At 50.6% G+C, this 16316-nt stretch overlaps 1 protein-coding gene across 3 annotated transcripts; it reads left to right on the top strand.

Annotated features, from left to right (window-relative positions):
- Positions 1-1063: 1063 nt before the first annotated feature.
- RAB34 (RAB34, member RAS oncogene family) lies at positions 1064-16050 on the top strand. 3 transcript variants are annotated; one of them, XM_087924318.1, is made up of 12 exons: positions 1064-1207; positions 3878-3953; positions 4131-4222; positions 5811-5876; positions 6377-6478; positions 6569-6633; positions 7979-8030; positions 9503-9584; positions 10272-10362; positions 11488-11595; positions 14739-15491; positions 15577-16050. In XM_087924318.1, exons 2-11 carry the CDS (start codon positions 3900-3902, stop codon positions 14804-14806), a joined length of 780 nt encoding a protein of 259 aa, XP_087780444.1. In that variant the 5' UTR covers positions 1064-1207; positions 3878-3899; the 3' UTR covers positions 14807-15491; positions 15577-16050. The 3 variants fall into 3 exon arrangements, with proteins under 3 accessions (XP_087780444.1, XP_087780440.1, XP_087780433.1); XM_087924314.1 differs by having other exon boundaries at positions 5808-5876; positions 15620-16050; XM_087924307.1 differs by having other exon boundaries at positions 5808-5876.
- The last annotated feature ends 266 nt before the right edge of the window (positions 16051-16316 follow it).

Raw genomic sequence — 16316 nt, 5'->3', positions numbered from 1 at the left:
CTTTTCAGGTGGGCTCCCCCTCTCTGCCCCGCTCCCGCCACTGCAAACCTGTCTACAAGACAACAACCAAGCTCAGAGAGCACCAAGAACCCCACAGTCCTCCTCCTCCTCCACTCCATGGACCTCATTCCCTCCTAGCCCTGATGACGTTCCCTAGTTGGGTCACGAAACGCCTGCAAGAAAAAACACTCAGCTCAGAGAGCCCCAAGGACCCCACAGTCGTTGTCATCGTCTTCTTCTTCTTCTTCTTCTTCTTCTTCTTCTTCTTCTTCTCCTCCTCCTTCTTCTTCCCCTCCTCCTTCTTCTTCTTCTTCTTCTTCTCTCTCCTCTCCTCCTCCTCCTCCTTCTTCTTCTTCTTCTTCTTCTTTTCCTTCCCCTTCCTCCTCCTCCTCCTCCTCCTCTCTCTTCTTCCTCTTCTTCTTCTTCTTCTTCTTCTTCTTCTTCTTCTTCTTCTTCTTCTTCTTCTTCTTCTTCTTCTTCTTCTTCTTCTTCTTCTTCTTCTTCTCCTCCTCCTCCTCCTCCTCCTCCTCCTCCTCCTCCTCCTCCTCCTCTTCCTTCCTACTTCTCCTTCTTCCTCCTCCTCCTTCCTCCTCTTCCTCAGCCACCCTCTCTTCCAGCACTGATGGTGTTCCCTAGTTAGGTCATGAAACGCCTGCAAAAGAAAAGCCACCCGGCTCAGAGAGCCCCAGGGACCCCCGCAGTGCGTCCCGAAAACTCTCCTGGTGAAAGTGGGGGGGGTGGGGTGGCCAGCACCCTCCACCCTCCTGGATGGGGGTCTGTTAAAAGCCCCCAAAACCAGGTAGAGGGCAGATCATCCTGGGGTCATTTCTAGGGCAGTTCAAGAGCTGAGACCGACTGGATGGCAGGGTGGTCATCGAAGAAGAAACCAACCACCGAGTCCATCAAGTCCCACCAAAGTGGGCGCTTCCTGGGGGGGGGACTGGATTATTGCCCCGGCCAAGTCCCGCGGGCGTCTGAGCGCGTGCAGAGGGCAGCGGAGGGACTCCGGCCGGCCCACGGCGGAGGCGCTTCCAAGCCTGCCTGGGCGGGCTGCTCCTCCTCCTCCTCTCCTCCTCCTCCTCCCCGGGTCTGCCTGCCCCGTGGGGGGCTCTGCCCGCCCCACCGCCGCCCGGGCCAGCCCTCTGAGTCACTCCGGAGCAGATGCCGCCGGCTGCAGCCTCGCCTGTCTGCGCGCCGCCGGGAGAAGGTAGGGAGGGGGAGGGGGGAGGGCAGTCGGTCTCGCCCGGGAGGGACACCCCCCGCTTTCCTCCCTTCCCCTAATCCCTCCTGAGTGGAGGCCTCCCCCTTCCCCGCGGGACCCTGCGTGGTCCCCCCACTCCCATCCCCCCCGCGCGCGAGAGAGACTTGGACCACCCACGACGGCGAGGGGACCCCCCGAGGCCATGCAAAGCGCCTCCCCGGCGGTAGCGAGCGGGAGACCGCCCGGCCCTCTTTGTTCGGGGCGGAGGGAGCAGGGAGGGAGGGGGGAGGGGGGGGGCGTCTGCTGGAATTTCCGGGGATCGGAGACGACCCTCCCTCCGCCCGCCTCTTGCCTTGCTCGCCCTCCCCACCCCCGCCCGCCCGGGCTGGCGGGTGCCGGCCCAAAGCCCCTCCCGGGACGGCTTCGAGACGCCCCACCCCCGTCCCCGTCCCGCGTCCGGCTTCCTCGCCCGCCCCATCTGGCAGGAATCCGGGGCTCCCCGTCCGTCGCCGCCCGCTGGCTGGTCTCAAGGGGGCCCTCCCGGGGCGGGGAATGGGGGCGGGGGGCAGACCGACCGGGAGTTGCTCGGGACCGACTCTCCCTCGCCGGCTCAGCCGTCCCACCAGGAACTTTTCGCCGCCCACGGAAAACGCGGCTCCCGCGGCCTCTTCACAGCCTCCGATCTGGGTTGGGGGGGGCGCCGCCTCGCTCGCCGGAGCTGCTCCTGCTGGCGCCCCTTCTTTTTTGGGGGGGGGGGTTGAGGAAGAAGAGTCGCACCCCAAAGCCGGGTCCTTTGAACGCTGCTTTCGTCCGCTTTCCGAACTCCGAAACTCCCCTTTGGTCCGTGAGAACGCGGACAGAGGGATGAATAGACTTGGAAGGGACCTTGGAGGTCATCTAGTCCAACCCTCCCCTCCCCCAAAGCAGGAGACCCTCCACCATGGTTGACCGAGGGCAGTCCAGTCTCTTCTCGAAAGCCTCCAGGGGTGAAGCTCCCACCGCTTTAATTCATTCAGAATAGAGCTGGGAGGGGCCTTGGAGGTCATCTAGCCCAACCCCACGCCCAAGCAGGAGGAACCCACCCCCCCACGCCATTTCTGACACATAGTAGTGAAAGCCTCTGCCTTCAGACGAGAATTAACCAGCGGGACAGTTTTGTCCCCAGAAGTGGGGGGGGGGGCTCCATCCCTGGAGGTTTCCAAGGAGAGATGGGGCAGGGGGTTGGACTAGAAGACCTCCAAGGTCCCTTCCAACTCAATTATTCTGTTAATTCACCAGTGGAACCGCTTGCCACCAGAGGGTGTGCTGGGGGGGGGGGGGCTCCATCCCTGGAAGTTTCCAAGAGACGGGTCAACCATTTGTCTGGAAGGGTGTAGACCCCTAGACCATCGTAGGGCCCCCTGCTTGAACAGGGGGTTAGTTTGGAGGACCTCCAAGGTCCCTTCCAACTATTTTTATACAGGCAATCCTCAATTTATGACCACAATGGAGCCCCAAATCTCTGTTGTTAAATGAGACATTTGTTAAGGGAGTTTTGCCCCATTTTACAAACTTTCTTGCCATGGTTCTTAAGTGAATGACGGCAGGTTGCGGCCCTCTGAGGGAGGGGGCCTTCAGCCCCTCCCACGTTTTCTGCCACGTGGGACCCTCACGGAAGGTTTCCCGGGCGGAGGGGGCAGACGGATGCCCAGGCAGATGGAGGAAAATTCAACTGTTTAGCTCGGGGCTGTGCAGCCTTGGCAGCTTTTAAGACCCGTGGACTTTAATTCACATAACTGGCTGGGGAATGCTGGGACTCAAGTCCACAAAGCCTTAAAGTGAGAGGGAATGCTGGGACTTGAAGTCCACAAAGCCTTAAAGTGAGAGGGAATGCTGGGACTTGAAGTCCACAAAGCCTTAAAGTGAGAGGGAATGCTGGGACTTGAAGTCCACAAAGCCTTAAAGTGACAGGGAATGCTGGGACTCTTGAAGTCCACAAAGTCGTCGTTTTGACCCAAACCTTGTTCCAAGGAAACAAACATCAAATGGAGGTAACAGCAAAAACCTTTTTAATGATTCCTGCCTTCCCGGTTCAAAGGCTGCTTCGAACTAATGGTCTGTGATAAGAACGAGCCATGCCAAGTTGCTGCAAGGCTGCCAAGAACATTAGATAAAGTTGCCAAGAAATATTCCAAACACAAAGAGTTTCCGAACACCAACTAAGAGAGTCCGAACGTCCACCAGGCTTGAGTGCAAAAACTTCTTTGCTTCCTGCACAGAACTCCTGATTCTCAGCTGGCTTTTATCTCTTGAAGGAGGAGCCATGACCTTTCAGCCTTACTCCCGTGTCGCCCGTGCTACTGCAGCTGCTCTTTCCTTCGAGCAGCCCTGTGTGCATGCGCACAGGCTCCTCGGGGTCCTCTTCCTCACTGCTGCCAGCCCCCACAAGCTCCAAAGGCAGCACTCCACCCCCTGAGGGTCCTGGCCCCCTCTCTGCCTCACAGACAGGCCCCTCACCTGAGTCCTTGCCCTCCGAGGCCTCAGCTGTCCTCACCTGCTGCCGGTCAACCACAACAGTCCTAAAGGGACCAGGGAATTCTGGGACTTGAAGTCCACAAAGTCTTAAAAGTCGCCAAAGTTGGGCACTGTTGGTTTAGTGGTCTTCAGCGCCCCCCTCCTCTCTTTCTGTGCCCACAGGTGTGAACCTCGGAGACCAGCAATGAACATGCTGGCCCCTGTGCGAAGGGACCGGGTCATTGGTGAGCTGCCCCAAGTAAGATGAGTGTGGCACTGGATTTGGGGTGGGGTGTGAGGGTGTGTGGGCACCTTGCCTGTGTGCCCGCACGATCAGCCTGTACCCAATCTCTGGCTGGGGAATTCTGGGACTTGAAGTCCACAGGCCAAGGTGGGAGGCCGCTGCCTTGTGGCTAATGGCTCCTCACCCTCCCAGTGTTTCAGCAAAGAAGCCTCCCTGCACGGCAGGACATCCTTCCATTCCAAGGTGGTGGGCACGTGCCAGGCCCAGCGGACGGGCACCGTGGGGTAAGTAGATGCCCTCCCTCCCGGAAGGAGAAGGCGGGAACAAGGACAAAGGTGGCGGCTGCAGAGCTGAAGGGAAGGCGGGTGGGATTGGCAGGCTGGGCTGGCTTGTTTTGAGGAGGGGGAGGCTGAGCTGCTTCCTCTTCTGGCTTCCTGAGACCCTCCCCCTCCCTCTTCCTGGGATGTCCAGGGGGGCAGAGGAGGGCGGCCTAATGCAGGAATGCAGCTGGTGGGGGGGAGGGCAGGGCAAAGCAGCCCCCTTCCAGCCACCCCTCTGGGTATATCCGGCTCAGATTTCCTTGGCTTGAAAGGGGCCCGCTGGGAGGAGGGGCCAGTTGTGTGTCCCCCCCACCCAAAACTCCTCTCTCTCTTGGAGATTTGCTAAGCCGCTAATCATATTTCTCCACCTGAAGCCCCTGTGAGCAAGATGGGGAGGGGATTCCCTGGGGCTGAAGTCTCTGGGGTTAGGGGTCTTCCTCTCTCCCTCCCTCCCTCCCTTTCTCCCTTCCTTCCTTCCCTCCCTCCCTCCTTCCTTCCTCTCTTTCTTTCCTCCTTTCCTTTTAGCCTTTCCTTCATCTTTCTTTCATTCTTCCTCCCTACCTCTCTTCCTTCTTCCTTCTTTCCTTCTTTTGTCACTTCCTTCAGGGGTGGGATTCTACCGGTTGGCACCTATTTGCTTGAACCGGTTGTTAACCTTCTAAGCAGTTGGGAGAACCGGTTGTTAGGAGAAATTACAGGGCTAATCCTGTAAGGAAGGCAGGAAGGAAACATTCTGGGGTTGCTTACAGAAACTGCCTCAACGTTGACCCTTATTACATTCTTGGCAGGACTAGACTTCCTGTCTCAGGAACTTCTCTGGAGTTTTTTTCCCCTCCTTTGCTGGTCCTTTGCTTGTGTGGAGGGACCATTCAACGTTACAATGGCACTGAAAAAGGTGACTTATGACCATTTTTCACACTTATGACTGTTGCAGCATCCCCACAGTCATGAGAGGCCAGGCGAGGAGATGCGTGTCTCGATGTGAGTGATGTTGAGTTGGCCACACCCAGCCAGTCACATGACCACCAAGCCACGCCCACCAACTAAGCCACGCTCACAGAACCGGTTGTTAAAAATTTGAATCCCACCCCTGACTTCCTTCCTTCCTTTTATCCCTTGTTCCTTTTTCATCCTTCTTTCTCCTTCCTTCCTTTCTCCCTCCCTTCCTCCCCTTTATCCATTTCTTCCTCTCTTTCTTTCATCCTCCCTCCCTCCTTCCTTTCCTCCCTTTCTTCCTTGTTCCCTTCTTTTACCCCTTCCTTCCTCTTTCTTGCATCCTTCTTTCTCCTTTCTTTCCTTCTTTCCTTCCTTCCTTCCTTCCTCTTTTTTATCCATCTTTCTCCTTCCTTCCTTCCTTCCTTCCTTCCTTCCTTCCTTCCTTCCTTCCTTCCTTCCTTCCTTCCTTCCTTCCTTCCTTCCTTCCTTCCTTCCTTCTCTCTCCCTCTCTTTATTTTACCATCAATCTATCTCTACATTTCTTTCTAAATCTCCTTGCCTTGTTCAAGGGGGTCGGAGTTGTTCGGGCTCTTTCATCCCTTTTTCTTCCCAGCAGGTTTAAAATCTCCAAGATCATTGCGGTGGGGGACCTGTCGGTGGGGAAAACCTGCCTGATCAATCGGTAAGGATGGGGGTGACACCGGGGAGTGGGGGGGGTTCCGTCCCGTGAGAGTTTGTACGGGGGAGGGGAACGACCCAATGGCATGGCAGAGGGTCGGGGGAGGGGGTTGATCCATTTTTCTATCTTCTAGATGAGAGATTCCCTTCAGCAGAGGTTTCCAAACTTGGCCCCTTCTGGACTTCAACTCCCAGAATTCCTCAACCACTGTGAGGAATTCTGGGAGTTGAAGTCCACCGGCCTTAAAGCGGCCCAATTTGGAGACCCCTCCACTCTGAGCCTTTCTGCAAGAGCCAGGTGCAAGCGGGCAGTCGGACAGGCACAAGCTGGCCATGCAGCCAGGGCGTGGCTATGACCCTTTGCTGTGAGCAGCGGGTGGACCTAGATGACCTCGGGGACCTGCTCACCCTTCCCAACGTGCTCGGGGTGGGTGGGGGTTTTGCTGGCGAGGCGACTTTCCTTGAGAGGAGGGGGTGTCCCTGTTTCCTCATTCCTTCCTCCAGGTTTTGCAAGGACACCTTCGACAAGAATTACAAGGCCACCATCGGGGTGGACTTTGAGATGGAGCGCTTCGAGATTCTGGGGGTCCCCTTCAGCCTCCAGCTGTGAGTACCCCACCCCACAGGGCCCGGTTCCCCCTCCAGCACCTCCCCCCCTCCCTGTTTTAACCCCCCCCCTTCCTTGCTCCCTGCCAGGTGGGACACGGCTGGCCAGGAGCGGTTCAAATGCATTGCCTCCACTTACTATCGGGGAGCACAAGGTAAGGGTGCAGAGCGGTGGGGGGCACTTTGGGGAGGGGGGGGAGGGTCTGCCTCCCAGCCCACCCTGGGCGCAGCTCCTTCTCTTTCCTCTGGTTTCCAAGATGGTTTCCAGCAGAGGTATCCAAGCTTGGCCCCTTTTAAGACTTGGGGATTTCAACTCCCAGCCTGCGCTGGCTGGGGGATTCTGGGAGTTGAAGGGGCCGAGCTTGGATACCTCCTGCTTTAAAGCCATAATCTCAGCCTTTTCAATCAATGGCAACCCACAACTGAACAACTCTGGCAAGGAAGGTCGTAGAGTGGGGCGAAGCCTCACTTAGCAACCGTCTCGCTTAGCTGTCACTTAGCAACGGTGGTCGTGGGTCAAGGACTCCCTGTGTGTAAAAGCTCATAAAATAGATCCTGTGTGGAGGGCGATCATTTTAAGAAGAGGCTGGGGCAGCCCTTGGTCTGAAATAACTGCTATAAGTTCCTCTGCTTGGGCAGGGGGTTGGGCTAGATGTCCTCCAGGGTCCCTTCTAGCTCCTATTCTGTTCTGTTCTGTTCTATTTTCTATTCTATTCTCTCTTATTCTCTATTCTATTCTATGTTGTATTCTATTCTATTTATTTCCTATTCTATTCTATTCTATTTTCTCTTTTTATTCTATTTTCTATTCTATTTTATTATTTTTCTATTCTATTTTCTATTTTTATTCTATTTTCTGTTCTATTTTATTATTTTTCTATTCTATTTCTATTCTATGTTCTATTCTATGTTCTCTTATTCTCTATTCTATTCTATTTTCTATTCTATTTCCTATTCTATTCTATTCGTTTTCTATCCTATCCTTGTTCTATTTCCATTCCATTCCTATTCTTATTTCTGAGTGTCCAACCCAGCTGGCCGGAGCTTCAGACCAAGGCCGAGTTTGGAAGAGCTAGGACTGCACTATGGGAAACCTTGGGGTGGGGCATGGAGGGGGAGGGTCTCCCAACGGAGGACCCCTGCCCCCCAAAAGAGCCTGCCAGAACTGCCCTGGCCCTCAGGGAATTGGTCCCCAGGCCTCGATGGGGAGGGGTCTCTGCAGGAGAGACCTTGAGCCCCACCCCCACCCCCGTGCCAAATGTCCTTCCTGGTTGGGGCTGGGGAGGTTGCATGTGGGGGGAGGCTAATTCCCTGGGGGGCACCTATTTTGACTCCCCCAGCACCTGGGGTGTTTATCCTGCCTCTTTCTGCACCTCCCTGGATTGGCAGAACTCGAGATGCAGGGGAGGAAAAGGGGCAGGGGGAGGCCCCTCCCCTCAGGGAAGTGAACCTCCCTTTCTGTGTGTCCCCCCCCCCGCAAAAAAACACCCCTCTTTGCAGCCATCATTATCGTCTTTGACTTGACTGACGTGGCATCGCTGGACCACACGAGGTGAGCAGCTGGGAGCCCCACTCAGAACCTTCTGTGCTGGCAGAGATGGGTCTGATTTGGTTGGCCTTCCTCCCTCCCTCCCTTTTTCCCTTCCTTCCTTCCTTCCTTCCTTCCTTCCTTCCTTCCTTCCTTCCTCCCTCCCTCCCTCCCTCCCTCCCTCCTCCTTTTTTTCCTTCCTTCCTTCCTTCCTTCCTTCCTTCCTCCCTCCCTCCCTCCTTTTTTTCCTTCCTTCCTTCCTTCCTTCCTTCCTCCCTCCCTCCCTCCCTCCTTTTTTCCTTCCTTCCTTCCTTCCTTCCTTCCTTCCTTCCTTCCTTCCTTCCTTCCTTCCTCCCTCCCTCCCTCCTCCTTTTTTTTCCTTCCTTCCTTCCTTCCTTCCTTCCTTCCTTCCTCCCCTCCCTCCCTTTTTTCCTTCCTTCCTTCCTTCCTTCCTCCCTCCCTTTTTTCCTTCCTTCCTTCCTTCCTTTTTCCTTCCTTCCTTCCTTTCATCCCTCCCTCTTGCTCCTCCCTGCCTCCCTTTTTCTTCCTCCCTCCCTTTTTCTTCCTTCCTTCCTTCCCCCTCTCTCTTGCTCCTTCCTTCCTTCCCTCTCCCTCGTACTCCTCCCTTCCCCGCTTCCTCCCTCTTGCTCCTCCCTCCCTCCCTCCCTCCTTCCCCTCCCTCTTACTCATTCCTTCCTCTCTTCCTCCTTCTTGGTCTCTTCTTCCTCCCTCTTGCTCCTCCCTCCCTCCCTTTTTCCTTCCTTCCTTCCTTCCTTCCTTCCTTCCTTCCTCCCTCCCTTTTTTCCTTCCTTCCTTCCTTCCTTTTTTCCTTCCTTCCTTCCTTTCATCCCTCCCTCTTGCTCCTCCCTGCCTCCCTTTTTCTTCCTCCCTCCCTTTTTCTTCCTTCCTTCCTTCCCCCTCTCTCTTGCTCCTTCCTTCCTCCCTCCCTCCCTCCCTCCTTCCTTCTTTCCTTCCTCCCTCTTGCTCCTCCCTCCCTCCCTCCCTCCTTCCCCTCCCTCTTACTCATTCCTTCCTCTCTTCCTCCTTCTTGGTCTCTTCTTCCTCCCTCTTGCTCCTCCCTCCCTCCCTTTTTCCTTCCTTCCTTCCTTCCTTCCTTCCTTCCTTCCTTCCTTCCTTCCTTCCTTCCTTCCTTCCTTCCTTCCATCAACCTGGGGATCCCAGGGCTTCTGTTAGACTGGGAAGTCCAAAGGGGTCCAGACCTTTTCCCGCTGATGCCCCCAAAGACCCTCAATTTGGGGGAGGGGAAGGCCCCCCAACCCATCTGATTCAGCCAGATCCCCCCAGAATTGGGGATGTCACCTTTCAAGGGGTGTTTCTGGGGGGGGGGTGGAGGGTGTTGCCCAGGTTTGAGAAAACCTATTTCCCCCCCCCAACCCGCCCATTTAGAGAGGCAGCCCCCCTGGCTCCCAAGGGAGGAAAACGGGGCGGGGGGAGCCAGAGGGGCTTCGGGCTGACGTTCCCCCCTCCCTCTGCAGGCAGTGGCTGGCCGATGCCCTGAAGGAGAACGACCCGTCCAGCGTCCTCCTTTTCCTGGTGGGCACCAAGAAGGACCTCAGCGTGAGTGGGGGGGAAGGAGGGGAGGGGGAGATGCCCGGGTAGCCCTTCTTTGCTTCGGATGACGGCTATGAGTTCGATAGGAGACTTCGGGCCAGTCGCTCTCCCTCAGCCTGGCCCACCTCGCAGGGTTGTTGTTTGGCGCAAAGTAGGAGGAAGATTAGGTAGGTTCTCTCCTTTGAGTTATTGTAAAAAATAGTAAAGTAAAATAAATATAAATTAAAATAAATACATTGAAATAAAGATTAATAAATAATTTATTGGTTTATAAAAAATAAACGAAAATCAATCCATGGGGTGTCAGGAAGGGATTATGGGACACTTATGTAGGCCGCTTTATAAAAAGCCAGCATTTCCTGACGTGGGGACTGTCCACCTGCCTCTTCCGGATCCCAGAATTCCTAACCAGATGGGAATTCTGGGAAGTGAAGTCCAGGCGGCTGGTGGGCACCAAAGCTACCGAGCGGGGTGGGCAAAGAATGGCCGCCAGACGCCCTGTGGACTTCTACTCCCAGAATTCCTCAGCCAGCCTGGCTCAGGAATTCTGGGAGTTGAAGTCCACAGGGTGTCCAGTGGCCATCATTGCCTGCCCCTCACCCAGGGGTCTGTTACCTGCATGATCTGCTCCCGTGTTTCATACCACAGGTCCCCCCCCCCGTGCCCCCGTTCAGCCTTCCCCTTTCTCCACAGACACCTGCGCAGTACAAGCTGATAGAGCAGGACGCCTGGAAGGTGGCCAAGGAGATGCAGGCTGAGTACTGGGCCGTCTCCTCACTCACAGGTAAGCAGCACCTGGATCACCCATCCCTGTCTGCAGAGCCTTGGGGCCCTTGGTCTCTGTGGAAGGGCTGGCAGGTCACCTTTTTTGTTATCTCTCTCTCTCTCTCTCTCTATCTATCTATCTATCTATCTATCTCTATTTCTATTTCTATCTATCTATCTATCTATCTATCTATCTATCTATCTATCTATCTCTATATTTGTTGATATAGATAGATAGATAGATAGATAGATAGATAGATAGATAGATAGATAGATAGATAGATGATAGACAGATATAGTTAAATATTCTATTTCTATCTATCTCTATCTATCTATCATATCTCTCTCTCTCTCTATCTCTATATTTGTTGATAGATAGATAGATAGATAGATAGATAGATAGATAGATAGATAGATAGATATAGTTAAATATTCTATTTCTATCTCTATCTCTATCTATCATCTATCTATCTATCTATCTATCTATCTATCTATCTATCTATCTATCTCTATATTTGTTGATATAGATAGATAGATAGATGATAGACAGATATAGTTAAATATTCTATTTCTATCTATCTCTATCTATCTATCATATCTCTCTCTCTCTCTATCTCTATATTTGTTGATAGATAGATAGATAGATAGATAGATATAGTTAAATATTCTATTTCTATCTCTATCTCTATCTATCATCTATCTATCTACCTATCTATCTATCTATCTATCTATCTATCTATCTATCTATCTATCTATCTATATATTTGTTGATATAAATATAGATAGAAAGATAGATAGATAGATAGACAGATATAGTTAAATATTCTATTTCTATCTCTATCTCTATCTATTTATCTATCTATATCTATCTATCTATATCTATCTATCATCTATCTCTATCTCTCTATCTCTGTCTCTACCTATTTCTCTCTCTCTCTCTCTCTCTCTCTCTAACAAACCTCTCTCTCTCTCTCATGCCTCTATATTCTCCCCTTCCCCCCAGAGGCCCTGCCCTCCACCTTTCCCAATCTCTCCCCCTCCTCCGCTTTGTGGGTGGGCCCCCTGCCTCTGCCTGGCCGGGGGTGGGGAGAGGACGAGCCGCCCCCCCTGCCGACCTCACCGGGGGTCTCCCTCTTCCGTCCAGGCGAGAACGTGCGGGAATTTTTCTTCCGCCTGGCCGCGCTCACCTTCGAAGGCAGCGTGCTGGCGGAGCTGGAGAAGAGCCACGCACGCCGGATTGGGGACGTTGTGCGTAAGTAGCCCTCCCCTCCCGGCTGGGGGAGACCAGAGGGTCCCGGGTTGGGGGGCTATAACAGACGGTGGGCTAAAAGGATTGAAATGGCAGCCGGGATGGTGCGATGGATGTTTCAGGCCTGTTTCTTATAGGTTCATTGCCTATGAATTCGATGGGTTGGTTCACCAGTAAGATGGGAGGTCTATAAATTTAATAAACAAATAAATAACAGTTGGAACTGGGGCATCAATTGTACTCATTGTGGTTGCCGTTCTATCATTTCTTTAACCCTACTTGTGGAGCACGCATACATACACAACACACACACACACACACACACACACAGGCCTTGGGGCATGTGACTCTGTGGTCTCCTCTTTGTGGTCAGCCCCAATCATCCTGCAAACATGTTCAGCCTCATTACCCATCTGTGTGTGTCTACTAGTGCAAGAGTCTCCAACCTTAGTACCTTTAAGACTTGTGCACTTCAACTCCCAGAATTCAACTTTAAGATTTGTGGACTTCAACTCCCAGAATTCCTCAGCCAGCAGGGCTGTCCCTAGAGAGAAAGTCCACTTTAAGACTTGGAGACTTCAACTCCCAGAATTCCTCAGCCAACTTTGCTGGCTGAGCAATTCTGGGAGTTGAAGTCCACAAATCTTAAAGTTGAATTCTGGGAGTTGAAGTGCACAAGTCTTAAAGTTGAATTCTGGGAGTTGAAGTGCACAAGTCTTAAAGTTGAATTCTGGGACTTGAAGTGCACAAGTCTTAAAGTTGAATTCTGGGAGTTGAAGTGCACAAGTCTTAAAGTTGAATTCTGGGAGTTGAAGTCCACAAATCTTAAAGTTGAATTCTGGGAGTTGAAGTGCACAAGTCTTAAAGTTGAATTCTGGGAGTTGAAGTCCACAAGTCTTAAAGTTGAATTCTGGGAGTTGAAGTCCGCAAGTCTTAAAGTTGAATTCTGGGAGTTGAAGTCCACAAGTCTTAAAGTTGAATTCTGGGAGTTGAAGTGCACCAGTCTTAAAGGTACTAAGGACTTCTAGAATGCTCTAGAATGGGAGTCCCCAAACTTGGCAACTTAAGACTGGGGAACTCTGGGAGTTGAGGTCCCCGAGTCTTAAAGGGGCCAAGGTGGGAGACCCCTGCTCTGGCATTCCCCATAAGGTCTAGAAACTTAGCATTAAAAAACCAAAGCCTGTTTTTTTCTGGAGCTGACCAGCAGAGTGGTCAAAGCATTTTTAGCAAGATAGTTAAACGGACTCCCAACGGGGGTGAATTTAAACTATCGTGGGGGATGTGGGGAGGGAGGAGGGGCCAATGGGACGACCAGATCTGAAGGTAAATTATCAGCCGTAGAGAGTTTCGTTTTCTTTAATACCCATCTATACCTTTATTTCATTAATATATGTATCTTTATTTGTTAATACCCATCTATATCTTTATTTCATTAATATATATATCTTTATTTGTTAATACCCATCTATATCTTTATTTCATTAATATATATATTTATTAATACCATCTATATCTTTATTTCATTTATATATCTTTATTAATACCCATCTATATCTTTATTTTACTAATATATATATCTTTATTTGTTAATACCCATCTATATCTTTATTTCATTAATATATATATATCTTTATTTATTAATACCCATCTATATCTTTATTTCATTAATATATATATATATCTTTATTAATACCCATCTATATCTTTATTTCATTAATATATATATATCTTTATTTATTAATACCCATCTATATCTTTATTTCATTAATATATATATCTTTATTTATTAATACCCTATATCTTTATTTCACTAATATATATATCTTTATTTATTAATACCCATCTATATCTTTATTTCATTAATATATATATCTTTATTTATTAATACCCATCTATATATTTCATTAATATATATATATCTTTATTTATTAATACCCATCTATATCTTTATTTCATTAATATATATATATATCTTTATTTATTAATACCCATCTATACCTTTATTTCATTAATATATATATATATATCTTTATTTATTAATACCCATCTATACCTTTATTTCATTAATATATATATCTTTATTTATTAATACCCATCTATATCTTTATTTCACTAATATATATATATCTTTATTTATTAATACCCATCTATACCTTTATTTCACTAATATATATATATCTTTATTTATTAATACCCATCTATATCTTTATTTCATTAATATATATATCTTTATTTATTAATACCCATCTATACCTTTATTTCATTAATATATATATCTTTATTTATTAATACCCATCTATATCTTTATTTCATTAATATATATATATCTTTATTTATTAATACCCATCTATACCTTTATTTCATCTCATCCCCATTCTTTTCAGAATTATTCCTTCAAATGAATGAATAAAACTCTTTATCTACATAGAGAGTTTTCAGTGGCTCTTTGCTGCCCTGTGGTGGTGATGTGGCACTGGGACGCCCAGACCTGGCTACAGTTGTGATGGGTTCAAAACCCAGCCATGGTCTACAGACAGCAAAAGCCCCCCCACCCCTCCCATTTCCACAAGCTGCGTCCTCTCCCCATAGCACAAAAGCAACCCTCCCTTTCCCCATAAGTGAGACACCACCAGTCATTCCCCGGGGGACTAGATGACCTACAAGGCCCCTTCCAACTCTGTTAAACTGTATTCTCCACTTTTAAAGGATTATCCCCGTCCCGCCTTCACCGTCAGATAGACAAGCTGGCCTAGACCTGTGAGGCTACCTTGGGAACGGGAGCTTCCCTGGCACAGGGAAGAGAGGCAGGTCAGGTTGGATGGCCTCAGGGAGCACCTAACATTCAGGGCCTACGTCAATTCCCCCTTGGTGTCAGAAGCCCGGTGAGGGGTTGTGGATCAGTCTGCCTCTCTTGGCCTGGCCTACCCTGCAGGGTAATTGTACGGGAAGAAACAGGGGAGGGAGGACTGGGCCTTTGGGCGAAAACCCCTAAGGGATGTAAAGACCCCTGGGGTGTTATGGGGTGGGGGGGCTCTCTGCCAGACCACCAGAGAAACCTCTGGGGTCCTCCCTCAGTCTCTTGGGCAGAGGGAGGGTGGGCAGGTGGGCTGCGGGATGCCCCCCCATAACTCAGTTTCTCTTTGCAGGGATTCATGGGGACGAGCGAGACTTGTACGCGACGGAGAAGAGAAAGCGGACCAAATGCTGCGCGTGACGAAGTCCCCCACCCCCCTGAACAGACCCCTCCCCTGGCATTTGCACTGGACTCTTTTCTAGACCAAAGGAAGCCCCCTCCCCGTTTCTGACACGGGAGAAGCAGCCATCTTCCCGGTGCCAAACCAAAGATTCCTTGTAGAATGAAGGTGTCCAAACTTGGCAACTTTGAAGACTTGTGGACTTCAATTCCCAGAATGCCCCAGCCAGCAGAGCTGGCTGGGGCATTCTGGGAGTTGAAGTCCACCCGTCTTAAAGTTGGCTGCAGAATTCTGGAATGTGAAGCACACGAGAGTTAAAAGTCAGCGGTGAAATTCTGGGAGTTAGAAGTCTTCAGTCTTCAAGAAGTCCATCTTAAAGTGGGCTAGGGAATTCTGGGATTCGAAGTTTGCAAGTCTTGAAATTGGCTGGGGAATTCTGGGAGTTTAAGTTTTCAAGTCTTGAAATTGGCTGGGGAATTCTGGGAGCTGAAGTTTTCAAGTCTTGAAATTGGCTGGGGGATTCTGGGAGCTGAAGTTTGCAAGTCTTGAAATTGGCTGGGGGATTCTGGGAGCTGAAGTTTGCAAGTCTTGAAATTGGCTAGGGAATTCTGGGAGCTGAAGTTTGCAAGTCTTGAAATTGGCTGGGAATTCTGGGAGCTGAAGTTTTCAAGTCTTGAAATTGGCTGGGGAATTCTGGGAGCTGAAGTTTTCAAGTCTTGAAATTGGCTGGGGATTCTGGGAGCTGAAGTTTTCAAGTCTTGAAATTGGCTGGGGATTCTGGGAGCTGAAGTTTGCAAGTCTTGAAATTGGCTAGGGAATTCTGGGAGCTGAAGTTTGCAAGTCTTGAAATTGGCTGGGGAATTCTGGGAGCTGAAGTTTGCAAGTCTTGAAATTGGCTGGGGAATTCTGGGAGTTGAAGTCCACAAGTTTTCAAGATGGCTGAGGAATTCTGGGCGTTGAGGTCCATCAGTTTTGGAATTGGGCTAGGGAATTCTGGGAGCCGAAGTCCACAGGTCTTCAAAGTTGCCAGGCTTGGACCCCCATGTTGTAGGGCCTCTCCTCCTGACCAAAGCTTCAGACTCACCTCCGCCTTCCCTCGCCAGGGCTCTGCATGCTCACCTGTGAGACCCTCCCCCGCCCCCCCCCATGTCAGCCGAAGCCCCCCCCAGCCTTGCTCGGACTGTGCCGGCCACTTCCTGCTGACCGAAGAAGAAACACCTTTTTGTCTACGGAGATTTTCAAACACCTTTGTTGCTTTTTTGTACCTGGTTGTACCTTTTTTGTCTCTTTTGGGCTGAGCTGGTGGAGGGGAGGGTTGGCGGGGGGGGGTCATACCTGGCTACTGACCAGTGGTGAGATTCAATTTTTTTTTTTACTACCGGTTCTGTGGGCGTGGCTTAGTGGGCGTGGCTTGGTGGGCGTGGCAGGGGAAGGATATGCTGCCAAATCCCCTTCCTCCCCACCCTACTGACCTGCTTTCCAGCTCCGTTCTCCTGGGCAGGGCAACCCAAGGAGACCCCCAACTGATTG

The sequence above is a fragment of the Pseudonaja textilis genome, chromosome 1 (assembly GCF_049901715.1).
Source record: "Pseudonaja textilis isolate UNSWEBS1 chromosome 1, rPseTex1.2, whole genome shotgun sequence".
In the NCBI taxonomy this organism is placed as follows: domain Eukaryota; kingdom Metazoa; phylum Chordata; class Lepidosauria; order Squamata; family Elapidae; genus Pseudonaja; species Pseudonaja textilis.
The sequence above is the reverse complement of the archived record's forward strand: the minus strand, read 5'-3'. Positions and strand labels throughout refer to the sequence as shown.

Bases quoted from the DNA above. Each gene is read 5' to 3' on its own strand.
- RAB34 (XM_087924314.1), top strand. From the start codon at position 3,900: ATGAACATGCTGGCCCCTGTGCGAAGGGACCGGGTCATTGGTGAGCTG. The intron at 3,954-4,130 runs GTAAGATGAGTG...TCACCCTCCCAG, and splicing joins TCATTGGTGAGCTGCCCCAA to TGTTTCAGCAAAGAAGCCTC. The intron at 4,223-5,807 runs GTAAGTAGATGC...TTTTCTTCCCAG, and splicing joins CAGCGGACGGGCACCGTGGG to CAGGTTTAAAATCTCCAAGA.